We start from the raw sequence: 16619 nt of genomic DNA, 5'->3' as shown, positions 1-16619 counted from the left end.
AAAGATTATTTTGAAGCTGAAAGTTTTCTGTGATTTGCATTTTATTTTTATTGTTAATTCTGTGGATTGTCATACAGAAAAAAAACATTGGTCCTTATGTTGACTAAATCACTTTTGAAGTAAATATACTGGCAGAAAAATGTAATGTTTGCTGCAAAGTGAAATTAGACTAGACAAAGGGGAAAAAAATTACAGAATTTACAGAAACTGATACAAATTTTTGAGTAAGAGGCATAAAACAGTCTCTGAAAAGCAAAATCAGCTTTTCATTTTGGTTATTTTCTTGCCATTTGAAAAAAGTTTAGAAATATATTTTCATAGTGCAAAACAGTATTGTAGAGCTAGGGCTTCAATCTTTATTTTTAGGCTCAGGAGCTTTAACTTGCTGTCATTGCATTTGTCTCTTGCAATACAAAAAACAAAAGGGAAGATAAATTTAGCCATTTATTAAGATTGTTAAAGGATATAAAAAGTCCTACGTAAATAGTATGAATTTTCAACACTGAACACATGTTCTGAGAAACTAGTTTTCTGTAGAGAGATCTCAAGAGGCATGAGCAGATCAATGAATATTTTAACTTCTGTCTCATAACAACTATGCCCTTGAAGGGCATATTCAGTGAAGCACATTTACTATTTGCTTGGTACCTCCGCTCCTGACACTATTAAGAATTAATTCCTAACCTAGGAGGTGATGCCCCAGCTATTAAAAGCACTTTCTAGGTTTCTGTTTGTCAATATATTTTAGAAAGTGTGCTATAAGAGGCATTTATCATAAAAATCATACCAAACATTTTATCTTTGCAAACTTCAGTCCATTCCTAGTATTTTGTTGAGACTAAACAGATATACAACTGTGATGTAAATAGGCACAAGAATTAGGTGTGTAGGATATACCGTGTGTTCTCCCATTTACTGTGGCATTTTTCTAGGAATCTGACAGAGTTATTTTGCCACTTCTTTGCCAAATGTTAATTGAATGTCTCTACCCATAGAAATTATGTAGTGTTGGGAGAATGGGATAAGCAAGTCTGTAAAAAAAACATAAATCAAGTCTGTAAAAAAACCATAAATCATTTGCAGCTGTTGTCAACTTTGTAATAAGATTTACAATGTCTGTGTGTAAGAAATAGAATTCTATAATACGTTCATTATACTGCTTGTACTGGATATTCATTTCTCCATGTATTCTCCATTCTGAGACTAATACCCTCTTACCTTTTTACTCAGTGAAAACAGCAATGTAAATTTGGTTTTGTTGTGATCAGTCTCTAGGAATTAGATTGGTCAGAAATAAAAAGTCCAGTGTCAGTTGAAAATGGCATATACTCCACTGCACAAGAGGAAAACCAACTCTGGTGTTGCTATTGAGTTTTGGGGAAAAGAATTCAATTTCTGTTTATATCTGTCATACACGGTAAGCAATAGCTAACTTGAATGTTTAATATTCTATTCCTAAAATTCTATTGTCTTAAGATAAAGGAGATTTCTTCCTCAAATTTATATAGTAAATGTTTTTTTCTGAAAAATTTGCTAGAATTGCTATCCTGTAGATTTTGACATGTGGCTACATGGAGGGAATAATAAGTTATTGCATTTAGATATTAGAATTTTCAAAATAGAGCTTTAGATATCACTGAAAGGTAAAGTGTTTAGTCGGTGAGTTGGCAAGTCTCATTTGTATATTGTCAGTTACTGTGGGACAGTACAACAACAAGATTGTCCCACCAAGGAAGAAACTCAAAGCCTAACTACAGCTGATAAAATTAGGAATAAGAGTTACTATAATGGCTTTCTTCATAATTGCCAGCTTTGTTTCTTACATCTTCCTCTACAGCACGTATGGGGAGTTGGGGTGTTGTATAACTGCTAGTTGCATTATCTTGTGGTTTGTAATGCCTGTCTAGTTAGAGAGGAGGAATTTCTGCAAATATGGGGAAGTTCTGTTTTGCAACAAGACACAGAGATAGATCTCTGTGTCTGTGTATGCTTGGTTGAAGTGAATGTTTTCTTAGAAGCTGTTTGGGCCTTAGTGATACATAGGGCCACCTAGTAGAAGTATAAGCTTCTTACAGTGTTTATCAAAGACTAAATCCCCCAGAGCTATAATTTTTTGTGTGCTTTACCCTTCTGACAGTTTATTAAAATGCCCAAGCTGCTAAAAGTTCCCTTTTTTCTGATATTGGTAGGGAAACTTATTTTCAGGACCAGTATCTGTCAGCTTCTTATGTTGTCTGCTGTCCTTTGCTGTGAACATTGCAAATGGATCATTTAGCTCTGATTTTCAAACAGCCCGATTAGGAAATACACTTCAAAGCTCCAGAGAATTACTCATCTCAAGTAACAAGTGTCCCTGGCTAGAAAGGCTTTCTGATTTGCAGCTGATGGCCTCCCTCACTTTGCCCAGTTACTTCAATTCAAATGAGTTGTACTAGCTACTTCAGAAAAACTTGATACCCTTAATCTTTGACCCTTCCTTAGCTGTTAGGTCCAAGATCAGTTCTGTGTATTTTTGCATTAAGATATGCAGCTGCCTTTCAGATGTAGCCAAAAGGAAATTTGCTGATATGCATAAATATAGTTTGGATGATAAACATCAAAAAAAAAGCCTAGGATATTAAGACAGAGAACGCGCTGAAGAAAGTGGCATTCAATTTCCTGTTTTATCATTTATATATGCCATACCATAATTTTTGTGTATCCACTATACCCATAAACATATCAACATAGTTTTCTAAAACAAGAAATGACAAATTATGTTTTCAAGCTTGCACTTCGCAAATGAAAACAAATTAAGTTTCAATTTCGTTCTGTGTACTCCTGGAAGATTTTATTCATCATCAGAAAGGAAATGTTTCTCTGTTCAGGAGAGAATTGTAACAGTTATATATTGCATGCAATGACCAAACTGAACATTCAACTGTATTTTCTGTTTAAAATGTCAACTATTCTGAAGACCTCACTTTGAGAACATTTCTTACTATATTATTTTATATAATGCTGATATTTTGGTTTTTTTCCTTTTTTTTCCAGGTTATTTAATAGGATTTCTAATCAAAACTATGGAAGAAAAAGCCATTGGTCAGTTAGCTTGGGTAGATCTGTGCTACAGACAGAGGTGTGATTGCAGTTCACACACACAAATTGAAAATAATCAGGAGTTAGTGGGTCAGACTGCAGTTTCCCATTCAGCTGAGCCACTTAATGTCTCACTGCAGACAAAAGGCTAAACTCACTTCACTTTCTCTCGGTCCCATTTGTGCTACTTGCTCCTTCCCTTATTTCATGACTGCTCCTCATTGGACCCATCTGTAACCGTACTTTACTCGCTAATAGCCACATGGGACTATCTGTGCTTTTTGCTAGTATAGACTGTTCTCATTGTAATGAACTAAACTGACCCTTGTGGAAGTCCAATTCCAATGTTTTTGCCAGAATGAAGTAAGCAAGAGCAGTGCAAAACCAGAGGCATGGGAGAATGCCATGCCTTTTAGCAAATCAATCTGCAAATACAATCTACACCGTCAGCTGACCAGATCTGGTGGAACTGGAGCACTTAGTGCTAGTACCATTTCGGCTGGGGTTGTGTGGGCTGCGATGCGACGTGAAGTAGGAGTAATTACACATTCGTTAGGACCCGAGCTAGTTTATTTAAAGCTAACTCCTTTAAATAAAGCACTTCGCTGCAGTATAAATGTTCTATTAGACTGTTAGGGTAAAAGTTTGCTGGCTTCTCTTCTCAGCCTCTTGTAAAATTTGTTTATTCACTAGCATTGTTGGTTAGATTTTTTTTAAAGAAAAAATCTGGTTTCATGATAGGAACATTTTTGCCTGCATTCCGGTACTATTATCAATGTTACTGCTGCATGAGTAATCAACACCTATACACACGATAACATTTGCATTTCATAGTAGAATCAAGTCATTATTGACACACTGTGTTAAGGCCTTAGAAGCATTCATAAACTTCACAAAATGCTCAGTGGCAATAATTCGGCAAGGAAATTATATCTGCACCTACTTACAACTGAGTGATTCACAGGTCAACAGCATGTTGCTGACTGGAAAGGCAAAAGCCTAACATACGTTTATTCACATACACTGTTCTGGACTTTTGTGTGTTGTATGGCAGATCATATTTACCCTGTTGCATATGATAGAATTCTGTACAAACTGTGATTCAATCTGTTTTAAAGAGTGGCTACACCTACCCAAATAGAATCTTGAAATCATTGTGATTGATGCTTTTCAAGGTAGTACCAAACCCAGGTGTAAGATATGGACTTTCTTTGAAGTGCTGTTATTTATCTTGACTGATATTTTTCATCTAGAGGAGATTCTGCTTCTCACATGCTGTCAAACTGACATTCATGCAAACCTGTAGAAGAAAAAGCAGTTACTTAGACTGTTTTAGATATGATGTTGTTGGTGTGGTTTCTAACAACTATTTACTAACTTGATTTGCAGCGTTTTCAGCTAGCGCGCTTTTGAAACAACGAAAATATCCATTTTACACCTTTTCGGGGGCTTTGGCTTTTTCAAACAAATAAAAAAATATTATCTTTAAAAAGAAAAATTTAAAAAGCCACAGAACCTAAAATGACCAGTAATAGCTGGTTACTGTAACAACAGTTACTGTTGCAAGTCAGTTTTCTTCTATGTAGTAAACCTGGTAGTATCAAAGGGCTCTCTTGGCACAATGTGTTCTATTTGGCCTTTTGTTCAATTACTCCAGCCAATGACTTATTTGTGTATTTCTGTCACTAACTGCAACTAACTGAGTAGAAGGCTGCAAAAAGCCAACAAAGCAGGTTTTTTCCCCACTCACATCAACATTTGCATTGACATTTGTATTTTCTTTGACTTTCTTGAGAGTCAAAATAACTTCTAAATTTAGTGAATTTCAATGATTTCCTCAATTATCTTTATTTTTAGGTTTTTTAATCTTATTTTTTTCCTCACAAGAAACTCTGCTTTGTGACATACTCCAAATCAGGTTTTTCTTTTCAAATACCAAGTGTAAGTGTATTTTTGATAATAAGCAAGATGAAGTTTGAGACTCCTTTCTCTGGTACTGAAACTCAAATAATAATTTGATTGTACTAAGAATTTTGTTTGCCATGAAGAAGGTTCATCTTGCACTTAAAAAAAGTTCTCTGTTTTTACCTGCAAGTGGAAGACATTGCTCAGAAGCTACAATGACTAGGATAATTTCACAGTTGTTCTTGTTTGAGGTGTGGAATTTGTGTTTGGAAGTGTTGAAGTACAGTTACAGGACAATGTTCCTGAGCTCACATAAGAGGAGGGCATAGGCAGTAACAACGCTGATTTTTCCCGCTATATTCTATCAGTTTTTTTCATCCTTAATTTGAGCATGTTAAATACAAAAAAATGTGATATTGACACTTTAGCCTTCTGGTTTGTTTAATCACTGGCGTCTTAATAAAGATTACTGTGATGACTGTTGACAGATATAATTTTACACAGGACATGAAGAATGTTACAAGAAGGGACTGGCTCACGGTTATTACTGGGGTTTTTTTGCATTATTTAAATCATCGATTTGATGATAGATTCAACCAATGGCTGTATGACTTGTTTTTAATCTTCACAGCAACCTTGTTACTGCTGTATAGGTATATATTTAATTTGTAATCAGGAAATGACAGCATCCTGAAACTCCAAACTGTTTTTAAAAGAGCTAGCTCAGACACTTATTAGAAAGAAATGAAAAAAATTAGATTTTGACAACTGCATACTATGTATTTTGTGTATCCCATTTTAATTTTCATGGCAGAAGCCATGCATTTCAGATAAACTTTTGCTTTACTGGACAGATTTTCCATGTTCAGGATTTTTTTCATTGTACCATTCTTCACATATGTAGTCCTTGTTTTCAGACAAGAAATTTCTTCTTTCTGTTCAAATTATTCATTTATTGAGAAATATATATATTAAAATTTTAAGAAATGATTAAATAGAGACATAAAGAGAACTTCAGTGCATTGCGGTATTCTCTGTCAGTAGAAACGTGGCTTAGTAAAGGCTTCAAAGAAGAAAAGCTATGGTGGTGTCATCCTGCAGCAAATGAAACAGATTAAAGTCCGTGGTGCAAGGACGCTCTCTCACATAGGAAATTTAATACTTCCTCCCAAGGAAAAGTGACTGCTTGGGATCAAGAGAAGTGGGCTGATTCATGAGGCTGCCAAAAACTGCAATACAGGTGGTCTGACTTTATATCCTTTACATATCTCTAGGGAAAAGTTGAGCAAATAACATTTTGCAAACAGAAGGCTTTCTATAACTGTTCAGTTGTGGCTCAACAATTTCTCAGTGCTCCTGTGAGTTAATAGCTATGTGCTGCTGTCCCATCTGTGTTGATTTTGATGTACCATCTTGCTAGAGGAGATCATTGATTCTATTCTGGCTGAACTTCAGCTTACTTGGATGCTACTACAGAGAACAAACAATACCTGGGACACCACCTCTGAATTTATAATAGTGGTAGCTGTTTAGAGAAGACATTCATAGCTCTGGATGACAGTTCTCCATAAAGCCTTGCATTGCCATGTGGACAGTATCTCTCAATTGAGAATCAATATGGTCCAAAGTAAGTATGGTAGGCATAGTTTAACATCACTTAGTTCATAAGTTAGGCAGTTGCTAAGACATGATGAGATTTTGCTCGGGTATCTCCTTTTGCATTCATAAGAATATCTTTTGCATGGATTTCAGAGCATTTGAAACCTCATATCAGCTCTGTGAAGACAGGATAATATTTTCTTTAGCCAGTTTTAAGTGAAACACAGAAAATTTCCCAGGAAAATACTAATGTGAGTTGCAGAGCCAGGAATAGAACTAAGAAGTCTTATGTAAGCATTAGAAAAAATTATTCTCATTCTTTTGATAAAGCCTTCTTTTTAAAATGTGTGAGTACCACACTTGAACCTGTAAATTTTTGTTTGGTAGCCTCGTTTTCTGAAATTATTTATCTCATATTCCAGACTAACTATTCCAACTCAAACATATTTGGACTGTAGAATGGGTTATAGCCTGTGTAATATCTTGTATACTGAGAACATGTATGCGAAACATCTGTATTCTAACTCTTGTACTTTTGAATTCAGAGTAAGACAGCCACTGTAACAGTTCAGATAAGAGGGGCTGTAGAACTGATGAGGAGAATTTAGGACAGCTTCTTGGGACAGATGAAATGTTGGAAGAAGTTTTCTCTATGAAGTGTGGGAGATAGTTCTCTTCTAAGTATCTGCATCAAATATGAATCAAAGTAAGAAAAAAAAAAGGAAGGAAATAATAAGGTGACATAATGGTGTGAAACATAAGGAAGAATTGTTGAAGAAAAAAAGTTAGAAGAAATTAGAAGCAAGATTTATACATGTAAAGAAGTCTCTTTGACAGTCCAGGCATCATGTTTAAAATGAAGGGAAAATTTTTTTATTTTTTTTTTTTAGATAGTACATGTTTCAGTTGCAGAAACTAATTGTTGCAAAATATTCTGGCATCCAAAACAACAAATAGGCTCAATGAAGAAATAGGCAAGTTCATGGAGTTCAGACAGATTGTGGATGGTCCAGATGCAGTCCTTTTGCTTAGGAATTCTTTCAGCTGCTCATTGCTGGAAGCTGCTGTTAAATAATGTGACCTTTTTTTAATCCACCTGTATTAATATTCACTAGTGTTTACTGTCTGAAGTGGGATGTATGTAGGCTTGGTGATTTTAGCCCTGACCTAGTAAGATACCTCTAATTCCTTAAATTCTCATAAAAATCATGAGCATGGATATGACTTGAGTAGAAAAGTATCTGAGAATCTTAAGTTACACTTCATTGTTGTCCCTGCCACCCCCCCAAATGAGTATGTTTCCCTGCTCTATGTTATCCCTTTCTTTTCCCAAAAGGGATTAGCTTCTTTGCAAATGAGGACATACAGAGCAGGCCAGCACTGGACATGCAAAGATTTTAAAGTTGTGCTAAAAAATATCAAACCTGCCTAAGTCTCGGGGAGCAGAAAGAAAACACGGTATGTTCTGTTTCCTGCATAGCAGTAGTCTCTTAGGGAATCTCAACAGTGAACTGTTTCTTTCGCTCTTAGCTTCAGATGCCTTTTCTCTCCTCTCTGTTAAGATATTGGGTGCTGCTTCAGGTTAATGCAAATTACTGCACCACTATAGGTTTAAGAACCTGCTTTCAAGTTCCATAGTAAAAATAAGAGCGTATATCTAAAAGATATCAAAAGAACGGATTCATTAAAAAAAAAACTTCAAAGTTTTGTGTAAAGTATATTCTTTTTGAAACAGTAACTGTGTTACATACTGAAGACAACAGTAGCTAATAAATTGCTAGAATTCATAAAAGGCAAAGAATATGGCAGAAGGGAATCACTTTGTTAAAATGGATTTCCCTTGAGTTTGGAGGTCTTTTTACATGTGGATGAGAAAACTATTGATTTAGATACAGATAAACTGCAGTTTCATTATTGGTGGTGATAAGCACTGCATTGACTGCAGCGGTGGTAACTGAATTAGAATCTTCAAAGATAGCGGAATGTGCTCAATAAAACAGTTTGCTAATGGACTAGAACGCTCTAATCAGTATTAAAAATCACTTGAGACTTTTTAGGTTTAGCAGAAGCTACAAATAAAAGAATGCAGTGACCATTGAGTTTGGACATGAAAACTATTAAATGAAACTATTAACCATCTGAATACAGTTCCAAAGAAGTTAATAACTTTTGAGATTTCTCCCTGCTCTGTCTTCATTCACTAAACCTGTGAATGTGGTGGGGATGAAACTAGCAGGATAGAGATACTCTGTATCTTAGAGATACTGTTTGTTGTATTGCAGTCAAACAGTATCACCTTTGACTTCAGACATATAGGTTTTAGATCTTGCTTGGGATTACGTAAACATATTCTGAAATGCTCATAATTTATGGGCCTTGTTCTGCACTAGCAAAAATTAAGGTTCTAGGAATTATTTCTTTCTCTAGAGCTCTTTTAAGATAATAATAATGTTTTTTATGTAGAAATTCTCATAATGGCTTACATGCATGGTAACTACTGTTTCAATTAGTTTGAAGTGAGTCCCAGTACTGTTTTATGTTGCAGTTTTTAGTGCCAGGGTGATTTGTGGTGTCTGGCCTGACTGTACAAAGGTCCAGCCTAGTTGAAACATCTTTTGGTATTGACTGTTTTTGGACCTTTGTCATGGTACTGTGAGGCCATTCACCAGAGTCGTACTAACACAGGTACAAGGCAAAATTGCAGTCATTCTGTCTCTACTAGCCATGAACATATCTGTTCTGAAACATCTTGATTAAACTGATTCAGTTAGAAACAGCTTAATTCATCCCCCAAAACAGGGCCTTCATGTCAGACTCATTGTGTGAAGGGAAAAGCTTGTAAGTGGTATAATATGTGATTAAACTTAGCTGTGTAGGCATGTGCAAGATAAGTAATTTCTAGCTGCAAGAAGCTGGTTTATTCAGCTGCTTTAAAATTCTTTCTGACTTGACAGAAACCTGCTTGGCTGTTCTGTGCATCTACAGGAATGCTGCAGTATCTGTTCAGCAGCTTTGTGGGAAACATATCCAAACAATGATTAAAAGCCACGGGATGTGTATTTGAAGTAAGAACGATAGTAAAGACTTGAAATAAATATACTGCAATTTTTGATCCAAGCAAATATAAAGATGACATGATCAGGGCATCTAAGTGATTTCTCAAGAGGTTGCCATACACTTGTGCAACATAAAACCTAAATTTCTAGGGTTGCAAACTTTGGAAAATCAAAAATAGTTTTACTAATGTATGGCTGAAAGCCCTCACTTGTGCTTTGGAGAAGAACTCTTCTTATCTCGATGATGCAAAAAATATGTTGATACTTTTCTCCAAGCTGCCATTCTTTTCTGGCAACAACCCGGATTTCTTATTTTAATGCCACATAGTAGCAGTATTTTGCGTGCTATATGAGTTGTTGTATAGTTTCCTGTGTGGTGTGCAGATGCCTCTGAGACGTGAAGAGTCTTTAGTCAGATCAGCTGGTACTGTAGATATTAGCTACATGTGCAGAAATGAAGTGCAAATGTCAACTAAAAAGTAATCTGAGTCATATTTTAGGGTTTTTGACTTTATGACTAGATATCTGTGACTATAAGAACTGATTTTGTGTACAGTATTTGTGAGTTCCCCTTTGCTAGAATAAGTTGTGAATTAGCAGGTACCAAATTTAAATTCTTAGTGATGAACATGCAAATCTGGTTGACTTTTCTCTGGCACTTCAGTCTTCATAGAGAATGTGAAGCAGAATGTGGTCGATCACTATCTTCAGTTTCTTAAAATGGGAGGTCATGCAGTGTTTAAAATCCAGTTCCTAATTAATAATGAATGAAGGCTGTTCAGTGTTCTTTTTGAGATAAATCTATGGTTTTTAATTCAAATTCTTGGGAAGTTGCTTGCTCCAGGTAATAATACAAAGTCAATGTCCTATTTCCCAGCTTTGTTACTCTCAGCATAGAGGTAAAGGAGTTGAACTGCTTTTTAACATTCTGGAGTTAGTTATTGGCATGTTATTGGCATGTTAATGGGTCAGCTAGGACAAAGAAGATAATACAGTTCTATATGACTTATTCCAACTAATAAATATCTGCTCCTAAATCTGTTTTCTGATACTTTTCACCAGCAGTGAAAATTACAGCTGGGAAGTGTGTGTGAGAGAAAATTCAGTCTGAATGATTGCATACCTTTTTTCCTCACTTATCTGAGAGTCATGATGGAATATAGAATCTTCATCTCCAGGTTAATATTTGCAATATATTGCAACATGTTATGTTGTTTCAGTGTCAGACAAACTGTAAAAGATAATGATCCTTATGAAATGTTTTAAATCAGAACATATATGTTTCCTGGAAATTTGATCAGATACATCTAAGCTACCGTGGTATAACTGCAAAGACACTCAGCTGGTGTTCACTGATACATAGCTAAACGAGATATAAACTTTAGATGTTTTGGAGTTTAATCTCTGTAAATAAATTATTTTTTTGTAAATCTACACAAAAGTATGATCCCTAATTTTACAGTCAATATCCTGATCTTGCTGTTGATTTTGAGCGGTGTCAAACAACTGAAACGTATTTGAATTTTTGAATAGTTTGAACTTACAGCTTATTATAGGATTGTGAGCTTCATATTCAGATAAAAATAAAAGAAATATGTTGATTAATATATTTGTAACAGTAATTTATCTTGTTGTCTTTTTCCATGTATTATTCATCTTTTGGGAAGAATCATCAATGCCTGAAGGTGCCTTTGTAATGCTTTGTTTTTAATGCTGATTCTTCTAGACAATCTATAAATTGATGTGTTCTATACCCCATGAGAATAATGACATATTGCTTTGAAAAAAAGCAAGAACCCTGTGGTTACATTAGGCCTTGAAAGATTATCTTAGCAGGATTGTTCACAAATGTTGAAACTCATGGCACTCTGTGACTTCCTTTAGGAAAGAAAGTTATAATTAGAGAAACTCAGAGGCTGTGCACAGGATGAACAAAAAGAGCCTCCACTAGGGCTAGTGACTATCTTTGCTATATTACAGACACAATGCATTGTCTATCTTAAATTTATTGTAACGTTGTTTTCTGGCACTGAATATATGAAACATGTTTGTACAAGAACTTAAGTATGGGAATTGTTTTACAAAGTATAAAACAAATCAACAGAACTTTTCAGATCAAGTGAGCAAAGATACTCTGTCATTACAAATAGCAATGCTGAAAAGAATGATACAGTGTGTGGTATTTTTATGGGACTTTTTCTAAAGCTGTTTAATATGTATTGCTTTAATTTTTATTTTTTTTTTTGCTTTAGCTTTGGAGGAAAAAATGCTATTAGTTTGTATGGAGTACTAAATGAAATCATCAGTTTAAATGCACAACTTTGTTCTTAAATATATGGTCATAAAGGGTGACTCTGTAAAGTAGGTCTATATTATCAGTGAAAAAAACACCACTTCAATATCCACCTGCCTTTCTGAGAACAGAATTTTATGAAGCATCCTGCAGGGCAGCCAATTTAGGCAGTGGTATAGTAACGTAAGTGGATTCTAGATGTCCCTAATTTCAGATGCAGAATTTGTAAATCTAGACAGTTAGCTGAAATTACCTCAATTTACCCTACATTTATAAAAGGCCTTTGAAAATAACGTTATAACAACAACATCATTTTCACTTAGAACAATTGTGTCTGTACAACAGAATCTCAAATATTGCATTAGGATTAAAATAAAGCAAAGTGAGTATAAGAATCTTTTTTTGGTCAGACAGAACATAGCGAAGAATCTTTCATTTCCCACCGCTTTCTCATAGACTTATTCCTCCCTCCTCATTTGTGTTTTTTACTTTTAAAGCTAGTATTACAATACTAATTTTTACCAACTTGCTTACAATACTGGAATATACCCAAGGAAAACATACAGGGCAGCCACTTTCCAAACCCAGATTCTCACACTAACTAATGCTGATGGCAGCACATTTAGCTACAGTAATTTATATGGCAGTTGAGTCACTGTAGTGGAAAATATACCAAAGAATAATTGAGAAAAACATGAATGTGCCAAAAGAAAAAGAAGAAACAAACATTTTATTAATTTCAATAAAGGATTTGGAAAAAAAAATACGTCGAAGCTAAGAATAAAGAACAACAATCTTTCTACTTGTGAAAGAAATACCTGAAATTTTGTGCATGGTATCTGCATCTCTTTTAAAGGACTTATTCCTGAAAATAACTCTCAAATAATCTGTGTGCAGTCAGAAATAAATAATGAAGTATGAGAAAAGGGGTAGCAGGTTAGGGTCCTTACAAGAAGGCTTCGAAATGAGAGAAAGGAGAAAGAAAAGTATGAGGTCAGAGAAATAAAGGAAAGAAGGCAAATTCATGTTGGTTGAATATTTTAGGTAATTTTTACTGTAAATCATTTGAGCTACTCTTTGATAACTGAACTATGCATTTATCTGTAGTCTTTATTTCCTAAGGAATTATACACAGGTACTTTCAGTTAGCTGTTCTGTACTTGGATGCTGAGGGAATTCAGTCAGAATTCAGTCCTGTGAGGTTGTCAAGGCAACTTCATAATCTCATAACTCTCCTAATTGCTGTCAAACTGGGGCATATCTTGATTCAAAGTCAGTGTCTGACTTAAAGCAGTTCTCATGCAAAACTCAGGAGTGAACTTCTGATAGTTAAAATAGCAATAAGCCTGCAGCATTTTTTTTTCCTGCTCTCCATGAGGTTAGAAGTTTAAGGTTTCCCAGAATTCGAAATATGATGCACTTCACAAAAACCATAATTTTAATCACAAAAATATGAAAAGGAAATAAAATAGAAAAGCCACTCACAACATATCCCACAGAATTCAAAGAAATTAATTTCTAGCATGGTATGTTACATATGTGTATGCATGTGCCAGTGTATATACCTGTCACACAAGTGAATACAAGATATTAGGATTTTCTGGTGTAAAGACTATACAAAAATTTTTCTAATATTTTGTTACAGTGATCTGGCAATTTCCATTATCAAAAGTGTTCCATTTCAGTGAGAGAAAGTAATTATTGTGATAATAGTCAAAATTGTCTGGACTTTTTTCCTCAGGGGATGTTACTTGGTGGTTAAAATAACCTAGAGTAACTTTTCACATATAATTGGATAGCTTTGATGATCTACTTCTGTTTTGATCAATTTTCAGAGTGAATCTCTGATCTTTTTTTTTTCATTGAAGTCTAAAAATACACTCAAAGATGGATTTAAGCATAGGCAAGTCTTTCTGTGAATTTGAGTGCCTTTTTTTCCCCCCAGTCAAACTGTTTTCTTGTGGCTGGTTTTTAGTCAGCTCAACAGCCCATGCTTGGAAACAGTCATATTGCTGACACATTTTGTCCATGAGTTTCATCAGCTGAAAAGGAATGTTGTGAAAGCTGTAAAACAAACAACTCAGTGACTGTTTTAGTTGGTACTTTTTCTGTCAGGCCACAAGACAGGAAGTTGAATTTACAAGTTCCATTTTTAATTTTACAGAGCTACTAGAGAAGACCCTCAGAAGAGAGGAAGAAATGGGAACTCTCCAGGTATACTTTCTATTTAATTAGCTAGCTACACTTTTTGTCACCCTTAAAATTACTAAATTGTATTACAATATTACAATTTTCTGAACTCCCTTGTATCTTAAATTCAGTTTTGGAAATATATGCAGCCAAATGTAGACCTGATAGCTAGTTTCTGCCCACCAATTAAGTTGCACGTTAGAGAAGATTAAAGTAGCCAGCATTCTCCTGTGAGTCAATAAATCTAGTCCATCAGTGAAAAGAATGCTGCTTTTAAGCTACACTGTATACTGAAGTTGTTTTGTTCTACTGCTGGCTTCACTGCAACTGTATGTGAATGGGGCAGTGCAGATCTGCATTCAGAACAGCAAAAATGTGTTACAGTCTTTTACTGTGATTTTCCTGGGCTGTGTTGCTTTCTTCTGTATCTTGGAACAAAACAGGAAGTAAAAGATTTCAAGTAAGTATTTTAAATCTCTGAAACGGTAAAAGTCCATAATCACTTTCCTGAGGAAGAGGGGACCAGTCGATATATGCTGGGACTTGATACAATATAGTAAATCTTGATTTTATGGCATCTAGCAGTAAAGCTACTTGTGCTAAGCCCTTTCAATTTGTGCTTAGAAAGTAAGATTTACCCTAAGCTCAGCTTTGGAATAGTATTTAAGCATTACAGTCAAAGAAAACATACTTCTTTTGAAATGAAAATGGTTAAGAAAGCAAAACCAAGGTGGAGTGTCGAAATTGTGAGGCTCAGGCAGGTGTTAGGGAGGGTAGTGTATGTATTCTTCAGCATACAGAAAGGAAAAAAAAAGGAATTTTTTAACAACAAATTACAGCAAACGATACCCAACATGAATATAGAAAAGTTTAGATAGAATTTGAAGAGTGTGTCAATGAAGCACCATTCTGTAAGTGCACTGGAAGCAGCACATTTATGAGGGAATTAATGAAGATAAGGCTGTTAAGGAAAATGAAATTGTGTATTGATCTGAGTTTTGCCCATAGGAGTGAGTTTGAAGATAAGCCTTCGCTTCTCGTATAATAAATAGCAGACATTTTGAGGGCTAGAGGTATCAAAGAGTGTTAGTGTAGAAACAGTTTGATGCAGTAAGAAGAGACAAGTTGCAAGACCCAGAAGTTACACAACACACCAATCCAGCTGTTTCCTGTTCAAACAAAAATCTTGGCCTAGCTTTCTGGCAGCTCAAGTTCAACAAGGCTGAGAGCTTGTCTGCGCAAGCAGTTTACACAGGTGCATATCTGGTTACATCAGTGTAAAAAGATCTCCTTTATGTGAAGCAATTCTGCATCTGCTTTGCTGTGAAGCTCTATAGTTGACAAATTGTCTAATGATGTTACTGCTGATTAAATGAAGAGTAATTTTATACTGCAGAAAGTTGCATCATAATAGTCTCTTGTGTGCTTATATGTGCTTGCGTGTATTTCTGATGGTCTGTCAAGTTCCGGATCAAAATTGCTTTCTGCCCTTCCCTAACTGATGGCTCTGGTTAAGTGGGCGATTTGTACTGCTCGGACTGCTATTTTTGTATTCAAATGCTTGATAGCAGTTTTTTACTCCTTCAGATGCCCATGCTTTCGCAGTCAAAGCCCTCAGCAAAAAAAAAAAATCTATTATTTTTCTGGATAGTGTTATGTCCAGCTTAGTCAATATGTTTTGAACTGGTCCCAGTCTGAGATTCTCTGTTCTTGTAATGTTCTATTCTAAACTTGCAGTGGCTGAATATGTACAACTTTGCTAGCGAATAGTTGTAAAAACCAACTCGTGTCATCATGACTGAATCTCCCCAAGCTGTTGCATCTCAACATACAAAGCATAGAAAGTGAGAGGAAAGTGAGAGTTTCTTTAAATATGGCATTTCGTGGCACTGAAACTGGCACTCTTACCCTTTTGTGAGACAGGTAACATGCAATACTTGTTTCTTCTGAGTAACTGTGTGCTCATTGAAGTAGATAGCTAGAAGGTAATTGTCAGATTAAGGCAAATGAAATGGTACACTTTGCCCCCAAGGTTTACGGTCTTTGGGTAGGATTCCCCTGGTATGAGGTACTGCTCAGTTAGTCATTGGTTCAGTAGACAATAGGTCATGTTGATTGTTGTTATTTTTTTGTCTGAAATTCCTGGGGTCCTGTTTTGGTAAGTATGTTACATATACAGAGAATTATATGTAGTAAGTCAATCCTTAATGCGTTTTGTTTGCAGTCTAGACAGAGCATATGTGTAAAGCACATTCAGGAAGCAGGTGGACAGAAAGATTGTATGCTTTAGACTACGGACAATTTCAAGCAGTCAGATTATCATGGCTGAAGGAATTATTTCATGTTACTTGAGCTGTGAACGCTGACCATAGTCTTAGAAAAGCTAGAGATGTGAGGAAATCTGGTGTCAGAAACCAGCGTATTGCTGTGGGCAAATGATGACTGAGGATACCATGAGGTTCTTTGTCATTTTACTGCATCAAGTATCAAAAAGATTC

General features: G+C 35.4%; 1 protein-coding gene across 3 annotated transcripts in view; it reads left to right on the top strand.

Moving 5' to 3' along the window:
* The window catches only part of CEP128 (centrosomal protein 128), a 132356-nt gene that overhangs the window by 77713 nt on the left and 38024 nt on the right, over positions 1-16619 (top strand). For all 3 annotated transcript variants that reach the window (XM_075426673.1, XM_075426674.1, XM_075426672.1), the window contains exon 19: positions 14096-14145. In XM_075426673.1, the coding sequence (XP_075282788.1) occupies positions 14096-14145 (50 nt within the window). The remainder of the gene's footprint in view (positions 1-14095; positions 14146-16619) is intronic.

The sequence above is a fragment of the Opisthocomus hoazin genome, chromosome 7 (genome assembly GCF_030867145.1).
Source record: "Opisthocomus hoazin isolate bOpiHoa1 chromosome 7, bOpiHoa1.hap1, whole genome shotgun sequence".
Lineage (NCBI taxonomy): Eukaryota > Metazoa > Chordata > Aves > Opisthocomiformes > Opisthocomidae > Opisthocomus > Opisthocomus hoazin.
Note: the sequence above shows the minus strand (reverse complement) of the source record. Positions and strands in the feature narration are given on the sequence as shown.